Source organism: Brassica oleracea, chromosome C1, assembly GCF_000695525.1.
Source record: "Brassica oleracea var. oleracea cultivar TO1000 chromosome C1, BOL, whole genome shotgun sequence".
In the NCBI taxonomy this organism is placed as follows: domain Eukaryota; kingdom Viridiplantae; phylum Streptophyta; class Magnoliopsida; order Brassicales; family Brassicaceae; genus Brassica; species Brassica oleracea.
The window spans coordinates 11,931,375-11,947,128 of NC_027748.1; the positions used below are offsets into that span (position 1 = coordinate 11,931,375).

Below are 15,754 nucleotides of genomic sequence, written 5' to 3' on the forward strand. Positions count from 1 at the left end.
TGTTTGACTTTAAGTTATAGGTCAATTCTGCAAAAACCCCATTAATTTTTAGCTATGGTCTGAAATCTGTCAAGGACGATATTAGTTGGACGTGCAGGGAATCGGTTAAGGCTTTTTCTTCTTTGTTGAGTGATTTCTTTAGTTCATTGATTACGCTAATATACTTCAAATCTTTTCTTGCTAATTACAGACGCAATTTCTGGGCTTCTGCTTGCCAAACAATATGTTGAACTACTGCTGATGTACTTTCATGATTATAATTATTCAATTCTATAACCGTTTTCTTCATATGTGCTTGGATTTTGGGCCAGAGTTTATTATATTACTCTTTATATATACTATAAAATATTTTTATTTTAGAGTAAAAAAGTCTATCAACTCAAATACTTCTTCTGGAAAAACATACATCAGGATTCTACTTTTTGGAAGAAAAAAAATTAGCAGATCTTACTTAAAACAAAACTGAAAAAACTAACAAATTAAAACAGAATTACCGCGCATAGCGCGGAAAAATCTCTAGTTAATATAATAGCGGGTGAGACCCACACAAAAACTAAGTACCTGTGCTTATTCTGCTTAATTAAGCACCGGTGTTAGCACTGTTTCGCGGGTCCCACTGATACGTGGCGGTCCACGATTAGTTCGTTTTTAATTTTTTTTTTTTAAATCACAAGAAAAACCAAAAAAAAAAAAAAAAAAATTAGGGTGTTAGGGTTAATGGTGCTCTCATATGCTAGGGAACTAGATATAGGCATCATTATAATTTTTAACATGCTTCTTCAACATGTTGTTGTTGAGTTCTGTTTGGATACGTGACTCGCATCACATGAAAACATTACTCTTAAAATACACCTTTTTCCAACAATCTTCTTTATCAGAATCCAAACTTAAACCATTGGGAGACAATCGGTCAAGGTAATGGTCTTTCATACCCCTAAAAGAAAACGAAACAGAAAAAAAAGGCAGCTGCGCAAGTAAATATATGAATGGTACTATTAATTTCAGTAGTTAAACATAAGAAGAATTAGGTTTAGCAAGTTAAGAAACGTCTTACGACCCTACTGGACCGCTGGGCAAACTGATACATAGGCTCACAATCAGGTTATATCTAAAATTAAAGCCCAGTAGTTGACAAAATTGAAATGAAAATATTCATCAAAACTCGTCTTATAGCCTTATAAGCTAAATTATACATTCATAAGGTTCTTGGTTTTAGATTGTAAAATAGAGTATTCAAGATGTTCATCGGTCCCCTTTAATATCACGCTTCGCTCTCACCTTTAGAATTTAGTCCTATAGTAAAGACCAATACATGGGACATCTTCAACATCGACTCACTTCAACCTCTCTGTTTCAAAACTAAGTGTACAAAAATGTCCGCACGCGAGAACTCAACGCTTAATATTTTCACTTGTTTTGGACGGACGTTTATCAACTGATATCGTTCGTACAACAACGGGAAAAGGAAAAAAAAAAGCTATACGAGTTGGCTTCGGTAAGAAAGCCAAAACGTGGAATGTGAACGCATAGGACGTTAACCGGGCCTCGTAGTCTGGTGGTAAAGGAACCTCGGCTGAGGTGCCCGCCACCCGAGTTCGAGCCCCGGCCACGGGGGAATTTACATGGGCTGCCTCTCGCCCTCCAGACCACTTCGCGTAACCAGGGGCCCTTAAGTGGCCGCTTAAAAATCCTGTAATGGCTTGGGCTTAGGCCCGGTGGGCTAGTCGATCACGCAAAGTGGTCGGACACTGGATTATAAAAAAAAAAACGCATAGGACGTTTTGTTTGATGCAATTAAAGATATTTTGTTTGAATCCATGTTGTAACCGACACAAAGATCCATGCATGCAGTGCAGTACACGCCAAAATACTCGGTTTAGCCGGACGAAAAATATCGAGATTAGGCCAAGTCCAACCAGACAGTAAAACAGTAAAATAGTCTATTGATTTGATGTTTTCTCTCTCTAAGTATATCAAACTGCATTTTAGTGCCATTTTCCATTTTGCAAAAGATTTTTTTTTATTTTTTTGTTACAACTGTTTATTTATGTATTATTTAATTATATTTGATTTGTATGATTAGTTTACAATTGAATAAATATTTTTTAGTTATATCACCATTGTTTTGTTATATTTTAATTGTTATAAAATATTAGGGTATATAAAACAAATATAAAATTAATTTTTAAATACATAACAAAGTTTAATTCAAACATTTGTAGTTGGAATATTATAATATTTAGATCTAGTATATTATAATTTAACTTTTTGTGTGTTTAATTAATTAATATAACAGTATGTATTAATAATAATGTTATTATATAATGTAAATACATTTATATATAATTATTATTTTAGTTACAATTTTAATATTAGTTAATATATTTTAGTCATAAAACTATTAATATTTATCAAAATTATTAAAAATAAAAGAATTTGATAATAGTAAAATAATGAAGAATATTCCTTTTTAGTGTAACATTTGGTATTGTGGTCGGAGACACAAAAAAATTTAGTGTTAAAACTACACTAAAATAGTGTGATTTTGACACTAAAATGGTGTAATGAGTTGGAGATGCTCTTAGTGGGCTATTACTTACCAAACACTTGATCATAAAAGAGAAATTCTTGAGTTCACCCCCTAAGGTTCACCAACTAATAGTGTTTAAGTATTTGATATTTGACATCTTTTAAAAAAAGAAATAAAATTGAATATCCAAATTAGATTATATTTTTAAAATAAAATAAAAAAAATACATAAAAATAGTTACAAAAAAATAAATAAATTAATATTGTTAAGTTTTCAGCAAAATACTAAACCTTATACCCTAAATGTTTACCCAAGGGTTTAGGGTTTAGTGATTAGGATTTAGGGTTTAGTGTTATTAAAATTTATTTTTTAATGTATGATTTAGGGTTTAAGATTTTCCAACGGTTTAGAGTTTATCCAAAGTTTAAGATTTAACGTTTAGGATTTAGGGTATAGTATTTAAGTATTTATCCAAGGGTTCAGGGTTTATCCAAGGGTTTAGGGTTTAGTGATTAGGGTTTAGGGTTTAGTGTTATTAAGATTTAGTTTTTAATGTATGATTAGAGTTTAAAATTTTCCAATGGTTTACGGTTTATCCAAGATTTAAGGTTTATAATTTAGGGTTTGGAGTTTAGGATTTAGGGTATAGGATTTAGTATTTTCATATTTTGCTAACGATTTAACAATATTTATTTATTTATTTTTTGTAACTATTTTTATGTATTTTTATTATTTTATTTTAAAAATATAATCTTATTTGAAAATTCAATTTTGTTTCTTTTTTTAAAGGATATAATATATCAAATACTTAAATACTATTGGTCGGTGTATCTAGATGTTTACCCTAAGGGTTTCTCATTATAAAATGCGTTTTTATGATCAAATTGAACATATAAAAGTGGGCTCTTACACAAGTTGTCAGAAAAAGAAGAAGTAATATAGAAAGTATGTTAGCTGAGCTGAACAAACAAAAATACAAAGAAGAAAAGTTGTTTGGGTTGTTTCGTAATTTAACAGTCAGCATCTTACAGCATGATTATTGGGGTTCTTAAAGTGAAATTTTTATCGGAATATAAGAACCTGTCTCTTAACTTTTAACTAAAAATATTAAGAACCGGTTCTTAAAACTCTTATTTAATAACCGGTTTTTAAGTTTTTTAGTTAAAAATTAAGAGACAATTTCTTATATTACGCTAAAAACTTTACCAAGAACCATCCATTAATCATGCTATTATGTTCCAAGACATTCTTTTATATATAAACAGGTGGTTTATACTTGGTTTACCTTCAACCGATTGATTCAAGTCTTGTGCATTGTCATAAAATAATTTGTCCTGACAAATAAATAGTAGAATAAATTATTGGATATGTTCAGTGACTGTATTATTAAGAAATGCAGGAACACGTGAGTAGAGGTTGCAAAATAAAGAGTCAAGAAGGTGGCAGAGAAGCGGACCACACCAAGTAGAAGTGTGTTCTGTTGATTTCGCTACGCAAAGCCAAAAGAGACTTAAACTGAAACGGCCGAAACGAATCTTAAATGAAGATTAAACTCTGTTCTCTCTCTCTCACTCTCTTCTTTTCTCACTGGCTGGGCTCTCTGCCCCAAGTCACCACCCTTTCTCTGCAAAAACGTCTGCTTCTTACCCTAACATATGTCTCCCTTCTCTCTTTCTCTCTCCACACAACGATCCATTTTCTATTATTATCACCTCTCATCCATCACACTCTTATTTACCACTCTTGCCACACACAACCATCTTCTTCTTCCTCATCTTTCAGGGGCTTTAGGGTTTTGGATACTCCACATTGTACACCACTCCGTTCAATACTCCTTGGTATTCTCGAATCTTGACGCTTGGGGTTTCCTATTTGTCGTTTCTTTATTTGATATCAATATTAAATCGTTCCAAAAGTTTTGTTTTTATTTCTTCTTCATATATTATCTGGGACTCTGTTTTATGTGTTCTTTGAGCTCTGTGACTGTTAATATAATAATATTTGTTGCTCCAATATGTTTTCGTGTTACCACATTTGCATCGTTTAGCTTAGTTTATACTTTGACTTTTTTTTATGTCCCCTTACTAAAATGGTTGTTTGCATCTTATTTGTTAGGCAAGAGATGATGGTTGTGGAACCTTAAAGTTTGAGAAGAGTGAGCTTGAGTTTTTTAACTTTTGTTTGAAAAATGGGGGAGACTAGGAGGCATTCTGTAGATGTTCCCATCACAAGAACCCTTGTGGCTCTTAGAAGGGTTCGGTCACTTAGAGATCCTTGCACCAACTCAATGAGCAAGTTTGCTTCTTTGCTCGAAAACGTTAAATGGGAAACTGGTTCCAACAATGTGGGTCTGATTCCTTTTGAATCATACTCATTAATGGAGGAGCTACAGAATGGCTGTGACCTTCACAAGCTGAGCAAAAGGGTGATCGATACTGAAGGAGACGCTTGCTCCACAAAGTTAGCTAGCTCGCTTGGTGATTACAGTAGCCATGTAGGTAGTCCAATGACCTCAACAAATCACAGTTATAACGATGAAGATGTTGATTATGCGAATGAATGCAACCGCGGCTGCGGAATATCCTCTTGCTGGTCAAGAACACCTAGGTACAGAGGATCATCAAACCAGTCCTCAGACGTAGAAGACCATCATCCTCTACTCTCTAGTAACAACGAGAGCAATGCTGTGACACCGAGGAGTCACGAAACTGTTACGTCAAGAAGTCTAACTCAGAAATTCAAACCAAAGTCTTTCGACGAGTTAGTCGGACAAGAAGTTGTAGCCAAACGTCTCTTGACCACCGTTCTGAGAGGAAGAATCACTTCTCTTAACCTCTTCCACGGTCCTCGAGGCACGGGTAAAACATCAACCTCTAAGATATTCGCTGCAGCTTTAAACTGTCTCTCACAGGCACCACATAGTACTAGAAGACCGTGCGGCTTGTGTAGCGAATGCACTTCTTACTCGGAGATAGACTCGGTTAAACTAAACCGGCCTAGCTACCTCAGATCTCTAATCAAAACCGCGTCTCTTCCTCCCGTTTTGTCTAGATTTAAAGTTTTTATAATCGATGAGTGTCAGTTACTATGCCAAGAGACTTGGGGAACTCTCTTGAATGGTTTGGAGAATGTCTCTCAGCGCTCGATTTTTATTCTGGTCACATCAGAGTTAGAGAAGCTGCCGCGTAACGCCCTCTCGCGGTCTCAGAAGTATCATTTCTCTAAAGTGTGCGACGTGGAGATATCGAGAAAGCTGGTAAGGATTTGTGAGGAAGAAGGTATTGAGTTTGATCAAGAAGCTGTTGATTTCATCGCTTCTAGATCTGATGGTTCGCTTCGTGATGCTGAGATAATGCTTGATCAGTTGAGTTTGATTGGTAAAAGAATAACTACGTCTTTGGCCTACAAGCTTGTAAGTTAGTTAAACACATCTTTCTTCATGTTTTTTTTTTATTTAATAGGTGAGAATAAAAGTCACGTTTTGTTTTATTTTTGCAGATTGGGGTTGTTTCTGATGATGAGCTGCTTGATTTGCTTGATCTTGCATTGTCTTCTGATACCTCGAACACGGTTATAAGGGCGAGGGAGCTTATGAGGTCTAAGATAGATCCAATGCAGCTTATTTCGCAGCTAGCTAATGTCATTATGGACATTATTGCTGGAAAATGTCAAGAAAGTAGTTCAGCAACCAGACTTGGGTTTATTACAAAGCATACATGTAACTGAATGCACCCGAATGTGATTTAATTTTAATATTAGCGTTAATGAGTCTGACCTATTGTCATATTATACAGCTGAAGAGGAAATACAGAAACTGAATAACGCGTTGAAGATACTGTCTGATGCTGAGAAACACTTGAGAGCATCTAAAAACCAGACAACCTGGCTCACTGTTGCTCTTCTTCAACTTAGCAACACTGAGACTTCTTCTTTTGCTACTAATGAAAATGAATTGTGTTTAAAAAGCCAAAGAAACAATGGTACGTAACTGATATATAATGTATTTTTCTTCTATATTCATGTTTCTTTCTGTGTGTTTCCTGGTTGGTTGCTAGCTATATAACTGACCGTGGTACTATATGTAGATGTAGACCTCTCTAGCACATCATCGGATTGTCCTGGTGATGTCGTCAAATCAGAAACCGAAGAGTGTCAAGAGAAAAACGGTATAGAAACAGTTGAAACTGTGTGGAAAACAGTCATAGAGTTGTGTTGTTCAGATTCACTAAAGAGGTTTTTGTTGAAACGAGGGAGGTTAACTTCTCTTATTATTAACAAAGGTAACGTTAATTTCTTTATCAAAGAGTGCTGAAGACTCGTTCTTGATAAGTAAATCCATTTTTTTTCTTTTTCAGATTCAGGTGTGGCAATAGCTGAACTTGAGTTCTACACACCTAAACATGTAACAAGAGCCGAGAAATCATGGAAAATGATTGCAGACTCGTTCCAATCCGTGTTAGGATGCAATGTTGAGATCCGAATGAATCTTGTTATCTCTGCGTGTTCACCACCAAAGAGTGCTAAAGCAGCAGCAGCTAGTCTTTTCTTTGGACTTTTCAGTTGTTCTCGTAGAATATTGCTACACACGTCTTATCTGACTACTACTAGAACAGACTATGATTACGCAACTAAGGAGCAAGTAGTTACAAATTCTCTGAGAAGTTGCCAGGGAAATCTCTTGAGGGCTAGAAGTGTACGTTCTTCAGCCAATGCATCGTCTAGAATGAGCAGTGCGAGTGATCAAGGCGATGCAAATTCTGCTCTAGGTGACAAAATGTAAGAAGAAGATAGACATATTTATTTCAAATGTTAACTTGTTTCGTGTGATTTGGATAGCTTACTGAAGTATGCTCTGACTTTGTGCAGATCAGAAGATGACGCTGATGTGTTGTGTTGGAGGAGGACTCCCCTAGGCAAGGTAAAACATTCTTACTTGTCCTGAGAAAATGGGTATGGTTTGGTTCGGTCTGAATCAGAATCTAAATATTCAATGGTTCATCAATGTCTTGATAGGGTCAGGGAGAGACGCAGAACAACAAGAGCTCAAGGCTAATGGGCCGTGTCCTTCCCTGCACTGAAGCTGGTTAAGTGAGCTTGATGACATTCCCATTTTGTGGAACCTTTAGCGAATCAATTGAGACATGTTATGGGACAAGTTGTCGTAAATAGTTGCATAAGGGAGAAGAAACAGTAGTATAGCGCTTTCCTTATGGTAGCAAGGTAGCAAGGCAGCAAGTGCTAGAACCTTTAATCATCATCCTCCTCCACCTATTATATCATCAGTTACATGATTACATCTATGCTTAATCTGATTAAATATATTTTGATATTTTCTATGAAAATTGAACAAGAAGAAAATTATGATTTTTAAGTGAATAAATTCGAGAAAATGTACTTGTATTATTGAAATTAAAATATTCTGACTTTTAAACTTAATAATCGATAAATAATTCTGGAGTAGATGTTTTCGTTAATTACATCCACTAAAACTTACGCTAAAGTTTTTCATTATTAATTTATTACTTTCACTAATAATACTTATCCATAAAAACCCTAGTCCGCTTGCCTTTGGCAAGGCGACACATGCTAGGCGCAATCTCCACCGTTGAAACCGAAACACGTGGCGTGAGTCTTTTGTGATGAGACCTTTGCTGAGAAACCATAGCCGTAGCAGCAGCCTCCCTTCGTAAAAAGCTTTGCCTTTTTCTCAATCCAATCTTCTTCTTCTGCACATTCCTCTAAAACACAATCCACTATTTTCCGGTAAAGTTTCACCCAGCTTGAGACTCGGGTTCTCCTGTTAGATCCAAGCTCCGAACCTCCTACTTCTTCACTGTTCGCTTCGTTGGAGGTTTCTACACTTTGAGGGTATTTGAATCTTGTTTTGGCTAAAGAGCTTTGCCTTACGACGAGGTGAGGCGATAACGCTCAAGATTTAAACATCACATTTACTCGGTACTTTTAAAGTTTCAATCTTTCCCGGCTTAGATATCCATTTACGTCGTTGGCATTGGTTTTAGGCTTCAAAGATCCAAGATTGCTTTAGCTCAAAGTTGTTCTCTTGGCTGGTTAGATAGCTCACTGTGTTGATGTCAACGTATTTGATTTTAACGATGTGTCAGTATCAGGGTATTGCGAAAGATGGCGTCAAATGAAGGGTTTCTAACAGATGAGCAGAGAGAGATGATGAAAGTTGCAACCGAGATTGCAGTGAATCATCCCCCCTCGCAAAAGCCTCACTCGTCTTTGCTTTCAGAGCATATGCACAAACCATCTGCTACTGCTGGTGGTGGGAAAGCTTATGGTGGCTCGAATGCTGTGAAACATAGAAGGTCTCACGCCGGCAAGTCTGTCCGTGCAAAGAAAGGTGAGTTAGTTAAGCTTGGAGCTGTTAATTGCATATATATATACATTAGCCATTTAGTTCAATGGACTTATTGTTGTTTCAGATGGGTGTGGTGGGAAAGGAACTTGGGGGAAACTTATTGACATTGATGCAGACTATCATATTGACAGGAATGATCCAAACTATGACAGCGGAGAGGTAGTTTCTCTATGCCTCTCTTTTCTTCTTTGTGTTGTGTGTGTGTCAATGAGTTCAGTTCTGTTTATTGTTATATATGTTAGGAACCGTTCGAGCTTGTTGGTGCAACTGTTTCAGACCCGTTAGATGATTACAAGAAAGCTGTGGCTTCCATCATCGATGAATACTTCAGCACTGGCGACGTTGACGTGGCAGCAGCTGATCTCATTGAGCTTGGCTCAAGTGAATATCATCCTTACTTCATCAAGCGTCTCGTTTCCGTCTCCATGGACAGGCATGACAAAGAGAAGGAAATGGCCTCAGTCTTGCTCTCCTCGCTGTATACTGACGTCATCAACCCGAACCATATTAGAGACGGATTCGTCCTGCTGCTCGAGTCGGCTGATGACTTTGTGGTGGATATACCCGATGCTGTCAATGTCCTTGCCTTGTTCCTTGCACGTGCTGTTGTTGATGACATACTCCCTCCGGCTTTTCTCCCTAGAGCAAGCAAGGCGCTTCCGGTATCTTCCAAAGGCTACCAGGTTGTTCAAACTGCGGAGAAAAGCTATCTATCAGCAGCACACCACGCGGAGCTGGTTGAGAGAAGATGGGGTGGGATGACTCGAACCTCTGTTGAGGAAGTCAAGAAGAAGATCGCTGACATTTTGAAGGAGTACATGGAGACCGGAGACGCTTACGAGGCGTGTCGCTGCATCAGGGAGCTGGGCGTGTCTTTCTTCCATCACGAGGTTGTGAAGAGGGCTTTGATCTCCGGCATGGAGAGCGACGCAGCGGAGCCGCTTGTGTTGATTCTGCTCAAGGAAGCAGCTTCGGAGAATCTGATAAGCTCTAGTCAAATGGTGAAGGGGTTCTCCAGGTTAAGGGAAAGCCTCGATGATCTTGCTCTTGACATTCCTTCGGCTAAAACCAAATTTGATTTGATCGTGCCAAAGGCTATTTCTGGCGGTTGGCTTGATGCTTCGTTTAGTGACCCTTCTGGTGAAAGTGGGCGGCAGGAGATGGAGGATGAGAAACTCAAGCGGTTCAAGGAAGAGGTTGTGACCATCATTCATGAGTACTTCAACTCCGATGACATACCTGAGCTCATACGCAGTCTTGAGGACTTGGGAGCGGCCGAGTACAACCCGATCTTTCTAAAGAAGCTTGTGACACTTGCTCTGGACAGGAAGAATCGCGAGAAAGAGATGGCGTCTGTTCTCCTCTCATCTCTTCACATCGAGATGTTCACCACGGAAGACGTTGCAGATGGTTTCGTCATGCTCTTGGAGTCTGCAGAAGACACAGCTCTTGACATCCTGGATGCTTCCAACGAGCTTGCTCTCTTCCTAGCTAGAGCTGTGATCGATGATGTTTTAGCACCGTATAGCCTCGAGGAGATCTCTAGCAGACTAGTACCAAACTCGAGCGGGACCGAAACAGTTAAGATGGCTAGGTCACTCATCTTTGCACGCCATGCAGGAGAGAGGCTTCTACGTTGCTGGGGAGGTGGGACCGGATGGGCAGTGGAGGACGCTAAAGACAAGATCCTGAATCTTTTAGAGGAATATGAAAGCTCAGGGCTGGTGTCAGAAGCTTGCAAGTGCATCCGTGAGCTAGGCATGCCTTTCTTCAACCACGAGGTGGTGAAGAAGGCGCTGGTCATGGCCATGGAGAAGAAGAAGGACAAGATAGTGGTGGAGCTTCTCCAGGAGAGTTTCGGTGAAGGGCTGATCACCATAAACCAGATGACGAAAGGGTTCACTAGAGTCAAAGACGGGCTTGAAGATCTTGCTTTAGACATCCCAAACGCGAAGGAGAAGTTCAGTGAGTATGTGGAGCATGCGAAGAAGAATGGTTGGGTCTCGTCTTCGTTTTTAACTTCCCTTACCGAAGATGCTAAGCTAGGCTAAAACCCAATGTACAAGTTTGTTTCTCTCTTGAGCATCATCCCTTTTGTTGTTTCTTTGCACTTTTTTTATGCTTTGAGAATTCTACAAGGGAGTTACAATCTTTTAACGGATGTCAGTTAAAACGTTTGTTTCTTCAGGGACCAGTTTCTTGAAATAAAGAACTTTGGGGCTATTTTGTTAGAAAAGCGGAAATATTGGATCTTGTTTTAAATAAATCTTTTAATTAATTGAAGTTGAAGTGAGCATCAATATATGCTTACTACTACTACTAGCCAAAGAAGGAAAGGAGTGTCGAGGCTAATAAATCTGAAAATGAAATTTGTAATTCCGAAACTACCCTTCGCTCTTTCTCTCTTCTTCTCACTCTCTCTCCTCCTTGTCTTCTTCTTCGCCTTCCCGTTAACTTCCCTCCGCCGTCCCGTCTCCTCCGTCGCCGTCGTCGACGAAGGGATACGGATCCGTCAAGGATACAAATCCTACGAGGCTTACATCCAGCACCAGCTCAACAAAACTCAGAACCCAAAGCTACGGAAGGTGTGGACGACGCGCGACTGGGACAGGAAGGTGCGCGTGTTCTCCACCTTCTTCCAGCGCCTCAGCGACGTCGGTCTCCTCTCGAACGGATCGAAAGCGCTCTCGATCGGAGCCCGAGTAGGCCAGGAGGTTGCGGCGCTGAGGCTGATCGGAGTGGAGGACTCCATCGGGTTAGATCTGGTGCCGCGTCCGCCTCTGGTGGTGAAAGGTGACTTCCACGCGCAGCCGTTCGACGCGGAGACGTTCGATTTCGAGTTCTCTAACGTGTTTGATCACGCGCTTTACCCGGAGAAGTTCGTTGGGGAGATCGAACGGACGCTGAAGCCTGGAGGAGTTTGTGTGATACACGTGTCGCTGCACGGGAAGACGGATAAGTACTCGGCGAACGATCTGTATAGTGTGAAACCGTTGGTGAAGCTGTTTAAGAGATCGAAGGTGGTGGAGGTGAGGAAGATCGATGGGTTTGGGCTTGACACGGAGGTTGTTTTTAGAAAGAACAAAGATTAATAAAACTGTAATTTTGATTCATTTGATACCATAGATTCATTGTGAAAGCTGTTTCTTTTCCTTTTCTGGGTGTATTTTTTATTTTTATCATACATTTTTTTTATTTTCCTTTTCTGGTTGTATTTTTCATTTTTATTTACATTTTTTTTACCATTTACTATAACTGTACCACCACTGGTCGCGACATTAATAAAGTATAGATTTGTTTTTACGATTGATGATAGTGTTGACTTACTTCCTATTAATATTCTATCTTTCTGCCAAGCCGAAAGAGGTGCAAATGAGAATACATATCGACCCACTATATACCGACATAAAGTGGGTCTATCAACATCAAACATCGCTTTTGGTAAGAAGATAAGGGGGAAGCAGAAAGAAACTGAAAGATGCAACTTGGGTTTAGAATTAAGGTGGAGAAGGTGTGTATCAGAGGTCATATTCGTAAGTTCACTGAGAAGATCTCAAAGATAAATTCATGGTAGTCCAAGTTCAGGTCTCAAACGGGAAAGACCATGTTAACAAGTTTGGAAGCAAGTGAGATTTTTACTCAGATAGTTAAAAGGTAATAGATGCTCAACGAGTTGATAAAGCTCAAGAAAGGAATGCCTGGCTCATGCATTTTTTTTTTTAATTCTCAGTATTGGTATTTACTATTTAGTATGCATATATATGGCCGGCTAATTTACTTGGTGCAAAAATGAAAACAAGTACGCAAATTTGGGGATCAAACTTGCTCACTGATAAAGGAATCAACTAGATTCAAAAGAGTCGAGACAACTAGAGTCAAAAGAAACAAGAGAACAGACGGGTATTGATCTCAAATATGGTTTCTCACACCTTAAGATAGACCCTTTTTGAGTTTCCAAGTTGTTGCAATTTTTGAAGAAAGTGCGAAACAGAAACATGTGGGACATGCTCACAGATCGATGACTCGAGACAGCTTCTGGATCCGGTTAAGCAAGAAGTCCCCTTGCTTGATTGTTGCCTGGTAAAGTGCATTCTTTGCATCAGGACGGTTAGTCTCCAAAACACCTGCAACCTTGTCTATCTTGCAGTGAAGCTTCCCAGCTGCTATGAAGCGTGACAGCTCTCTGGATTTAAAAAAAAAAAAGTAAACATGTCAAGTCATCTAAAGAAAGAGCTGGGACACTAAAATAAAGCGTTTGTTGGTGTGCTTACTGATCAATGAAATCCACCGAAACACCAAAGGCGTTTGCCATCGCGTCGACAGTAACGCTCTTGTAAGATTCTAAAAACTGAGAGTACACCACCGTTCTCACTTCCCTCATGTAGAACCGGAAATGTGGGTTCAAGTAACGATCAAACTTTATCTGCTCTGCCATTCCAGCTGTGAAAACACACCAACAATGAAGCTATCATTAACACAGAGAGTAATAAGTAAAACACATACACAAATAAGAGAGTACAGTATCTAATCAGATCACTGTATTGAACTCACCAAATGCTGAGAAAAACGCCTTGTACTGGCATTCGTACAAGGAGTTCAGGAACTCGGAAAGGAATGGTATCTTCCCAAGCACGGTTAAGATCTCAGGTGCGTCAACAACCTGTCAAATTAGTAGCACTTTAGCATTTTACTCAACAAGATTCACATCCTCGTAGAGGAACTACAACAAAAGACAGATTCACATCACTTCAGTAATCACTCGGCAAACTAAATGTTATCCTACACACTCAAAGTAGAGTACTGAGAGATAGACAAAATACCTTTTGCTTAAGAGAAACTCTATCCAGAGTTATGATGCTCGTCAGCACGGTGTAGAAAATGAAAGTCTCGTAGGGAAAGATCTCATAAGTAGTGAAGGTTGAGATAGAATCCAGAAATAAGGTGGCAGCCTTCTTAAAGTTTCTGGTGGACATGCAGTACAAGCCTTCATAGACCTTTAGCCTGTTCTTCCTCTCCCAGTCACCACCCTCTTCAAACAACCTGGCATGGGAAAACATAAAAGTTTTAGACCAAAGATTTCAGTTGCACAATCCAGGAAAGATAGTTAATTAAAGAAAATGCAGCCAAAGAGCCTAATCGACACTCACTTTTTTGCTTTGTCGATGCTTTTGGATACCAGGTCGAAATCCATGTAGAAAAAGGCGAGCTGCAATGTATAGAACACAAGGTCCATTTTTTGGCCAACAGCAACGGTTTTTCCTTCAGTGAGTTTAAGTTGCTCCAGAGCTTTCTCCTAAAATTCACAAATCAAAGATTTAGTCGCCAAGGAAGTTCTACGAAGTGTGCATAATGACCAACTTAGACATGCTCACGTAACCTTATCACTAATCCTGACGAAATAAAGAGCCTTAGCAAGATGAGCTTCACGGACTTCACTTTCTCCCAAATTCTCTTCAGCGTCTGCAATCCTAAACAAAGGAGAATGAAATAAATAAGTAAGAGAACATCAGGCACTACATAGGAAGGACTTTAAACCACCATAACAAAGGCAGAGAAGGTTTCATACAAAGGTCTCAGATAGAGCACAAAATTAGATAACGGTAATCTCCAATCCAAAAACGAAGACATCATGCTATGAATCTTAACCCCAGTCTCTCAAAACCATTACATCAGCTACACAATAACATCTAATTCAAGACCTAACTCTACCCAATCTGCCTCGTTTTTCTAAAAAAAATGCATACAGGTAACTAACATCCAATTCAAGACCCAATTGATCATAGTGCTACAGTTCCCCTACATCAGTCTAAAGCAACATACACTAACAAGAAGCGAAAACTTACTTCTCGTCGAGCTTTTTGAGCTCTTCCTCGTTGGTAGCACGCATAGAATCTAACAAGCTCTGATCCAATTCCAGCACAGAAGACGCGGTTAGGGTTTCGTACAAGGGAGCCATACCTGTAAACACAACATCAATCCAACTTGAGATGACCGATGAAAAGATTCGAAGCTTTTTTCGATTGATATTAGAATCAATTTTCACTGATTAGAGAAAAAAAAAGAAGCTAGTTAACCATCGGATTTGATGGAATCCAAGACGTCAGACTTGAGCTGGACTTTCTCGATGTCCTGCACATCGGGATGAGTGAGGAGGAAGAGCTTGTGGGCTAGAATAAGGTGAGGCTGCTGAGATCCTTCTGCTCCACCGTCCATGGCTGCTGCGAATCAGGAAAAAAAACTCGAAACGGAGACGGATCTGAGCAAGAGAGACGAATAAATGAACGTTTTGTTTTCTTGGGTAAGGAGGAAGAGCGAACCCTCTTTCTGAACCAGTGTCTTTCTTTGTTATCACTTAACACTAATCTTAATTTTCTTTTAAACTGAAAATAGTTTAAAAAGTTATTATTGTTACGAAAGTCAAAAGAAAAGTAAGGAGCCGCTTTCGTTGAAAATATAAAAAGACGTGGGCCCGCTGCACTATTTGCACAGTAAATTTCTTTCTATATATATGAACGTTTGCGTTCGTTTGTAAACACGCCGAAAACTCTTCTCTTCTCCTTAATAAGAAACACTCTCTCTCTATATCAGTGTTATTAACTCTACGGGTATAATATTTTGCCCTTATTCAAATTCCCGAGATACAATAAAATTTCAGTTCCTTTTATAACACGTTATCAGCACGATCACTCTGCGATTCGGTAAAATTTATTTGTATCATTTATACCATGTTATAATGGTCGGTATACCGCCTCTACTATTATTTATATCATGTTATAATGGCCGGAATACCGCCTATATTATTTACTAGTAATTTAATTTATTTATTGGTCGGCCGAGCC

At 38.9% G+C, this 15,754-nt stretch overlaps 4 protein-coding genes across 7 annotated transcripts; 3 read left to right on the plus strand and 1 right to left on the minus strand.

Moving 5' to 3' along the window:
* The first annotated feature begins 4,071 nt into the window (after window positions 1-4,071).
* Window positions 4,072-7,929, plus strand: LOC106298945 (protein STICHEL-like 2). The gene is made up of 8 exons (XM_013735078.1): window positions 4,072-4,368; window positions 4,646-5,942; window positions 6,029-6,248; window positions 6,325-6,510; window positions 6,616-6,810; window positions 6,886-7,306; window positions 7,397-7,448; window positions 7,544-7,929. Exons 2-8 carry the CDS (start codon window positions 4,719-4,721, stop codon window positions 7,616-7,618), a joined length of 2,373 nt encoding a protein of 790 aa, XP_013590532.1. The 5' UTR covers window positions 4,072-4,368; window positions 4,646-4,718; the 3' UTR covers window positions 7,619-7,929.
* A 211-nt stretch (window positions 7,930-8,140) lies between these two features.
* LOC106307192 lies at window positions 8,141-11,139 on the plus strand. Of its 4 annotated transcripts, none has more exons than XM_013744097.1 (4): window positions 8,141-8,485; window positions 8,659-8,897; window positions 8,980-9,074; window positions 9,158-11,139. In XM_013744097.1, exons 2-4 carry the CDS (start codon window positions 8,672-8,674, stop codon window positions 10,964-10,966), a joined length of 2,130 nt encoding a protein of 709 aa, XP_013599551.1. In that variant the 5' UTR covers window positions 8,141-8,485; window positions 8,659-8,671; the 3' UTR covers window positions 10,967-11,139. The 4 variants fall into 4 exon arrangements, with proteins under 4 accessions (XP_013599551.1, XP_013599533.1, XP_013599540.1 ...); XM_013744079.1 differs by having other exon boundaries at window positions 8,142-8,485; window positions 8,653-8,897; XM_013744086.1 differs by having other exon boundaries at window positions 8,142-8,443.
* Window positions 11,140-11,223: 84 nt separating this feature from the next.
* Window positions 11,224-12,219, plus strand: LOC106307217. The gene has a single exon (XM_013744109.1). The coding sequence runs from the start codon at window positions 11,279-11,281 to the stop codon at window positions 12,005-12,007; it is 729 nt and encodes a 242-aa protein (XP_013599563.1). The 5' UTR covers window positions 11,224-11,278; the 3' UTR covers window positions 12,008-12,219.
* A 504-nt stretch (window positions 12,220-12,723) lies between these two features.
* On the minus strand, window positions 12,724-15,265 carry LOC106312776 (26S proteasome non-ATPase regulatory subunit 6 homolog). Its single transcript, XM_013750462.1, has 8 exons — window positions 14,990-15,265; window positions 14,759-14,873; window positions 14,293-14,383; window positions 14,063-14,208; window positions 13,736-13,955; window positions 13,467-13,575; window positions 13,187-13,355; window positions 12,724-13,098 (listed from the first exon to the last, which is right to left on the minus strand). Exons 1-8 carry the CDS (start codon window positions 15,126-15,128, stop codon window positions 12,924-12,926), a joined length of 1,164 nt encoding a protein of 387 aa, XP_013605916.1. The 5' UTR covers window positions 15,129-15,265; the 3' UTR covers window positions 12,724-12,923.
* Between the last annotated feature and the right edge of the window lie 489 nt (window positions 15,266-15,754).

Bases quoted from the DNA above. Each gene is read 5' to 3' on its own strand.
- LOC106298945 (XM_013735078.1), top strand. From the start codon at position 4,719: ATGGGGGAGACTAGGAGGCATTCTGTAGATGTTCCCATCACAAGAACC. The intron at 6,511-6,615 runs GTACGTAACTGA...TACTATATGTAG, and splicing joins AAAAAGCCAAAGAAACAATG to ATGTAGACCTCTCTAGCACA. The intron at 6,811-6,885 runs GTAACGTTAATT...TTTCTTTTTCAG, and splicing joins TTCTCTTATTATTAACAAAG to ATTCAGGTGTGGCAATAGCT.
- LOC106307192 (XM_013744097.1), top strand. From the start codon at position 8,672: ATGGCGTCAAATGAAGGGTTTCTAACAGATGAGCAGAGAGAGATGATG. The intron at 8,898-8,979 runs GTGAGTTAGTTA...TTGTTGTTTCAG, and splicing joins GTCTGTCCGTGCAAAGAAAG to ATGGGTGTGGTGGGAAAGGA. The intron at 9,075-9,157 runs GTAGTTTCTCTA...TATATATGTTAG, and splicing joins CAAACTATGACAGCGGAGAG to GAACCGTTCGAGCTTGTTGG.
- LOC106307217 (XM_013744109.1), top strand. From the start codon at position 11,279: ATGAAATTTGTAATTCCGAAACTACCCTTCGCTCTTTCTCTCTTCTTC.
- LOC106312776 (XM_013750462.1), bottom strand. From the start codon at position 15,128: ATGGACGGTGGAGCAGAAGGATCTCAGCAGCCTCACCTTATTCTAGCC. The intron at 14,874-14,989 runs GTTAACTAGCTT...TTGTGTTTACAG, and splicing joins GGATTCCATCAAATCCGATG to GTATGGCTCCCTTGTACGAA. The intron at 14,384-14,758 runs GTAAGTTTTCGC...TCCTTTGTTTAG, and splicing joins CTCAAAAAGCTCGACGAGAA to GATTGCAGACGCTGAAGAGA.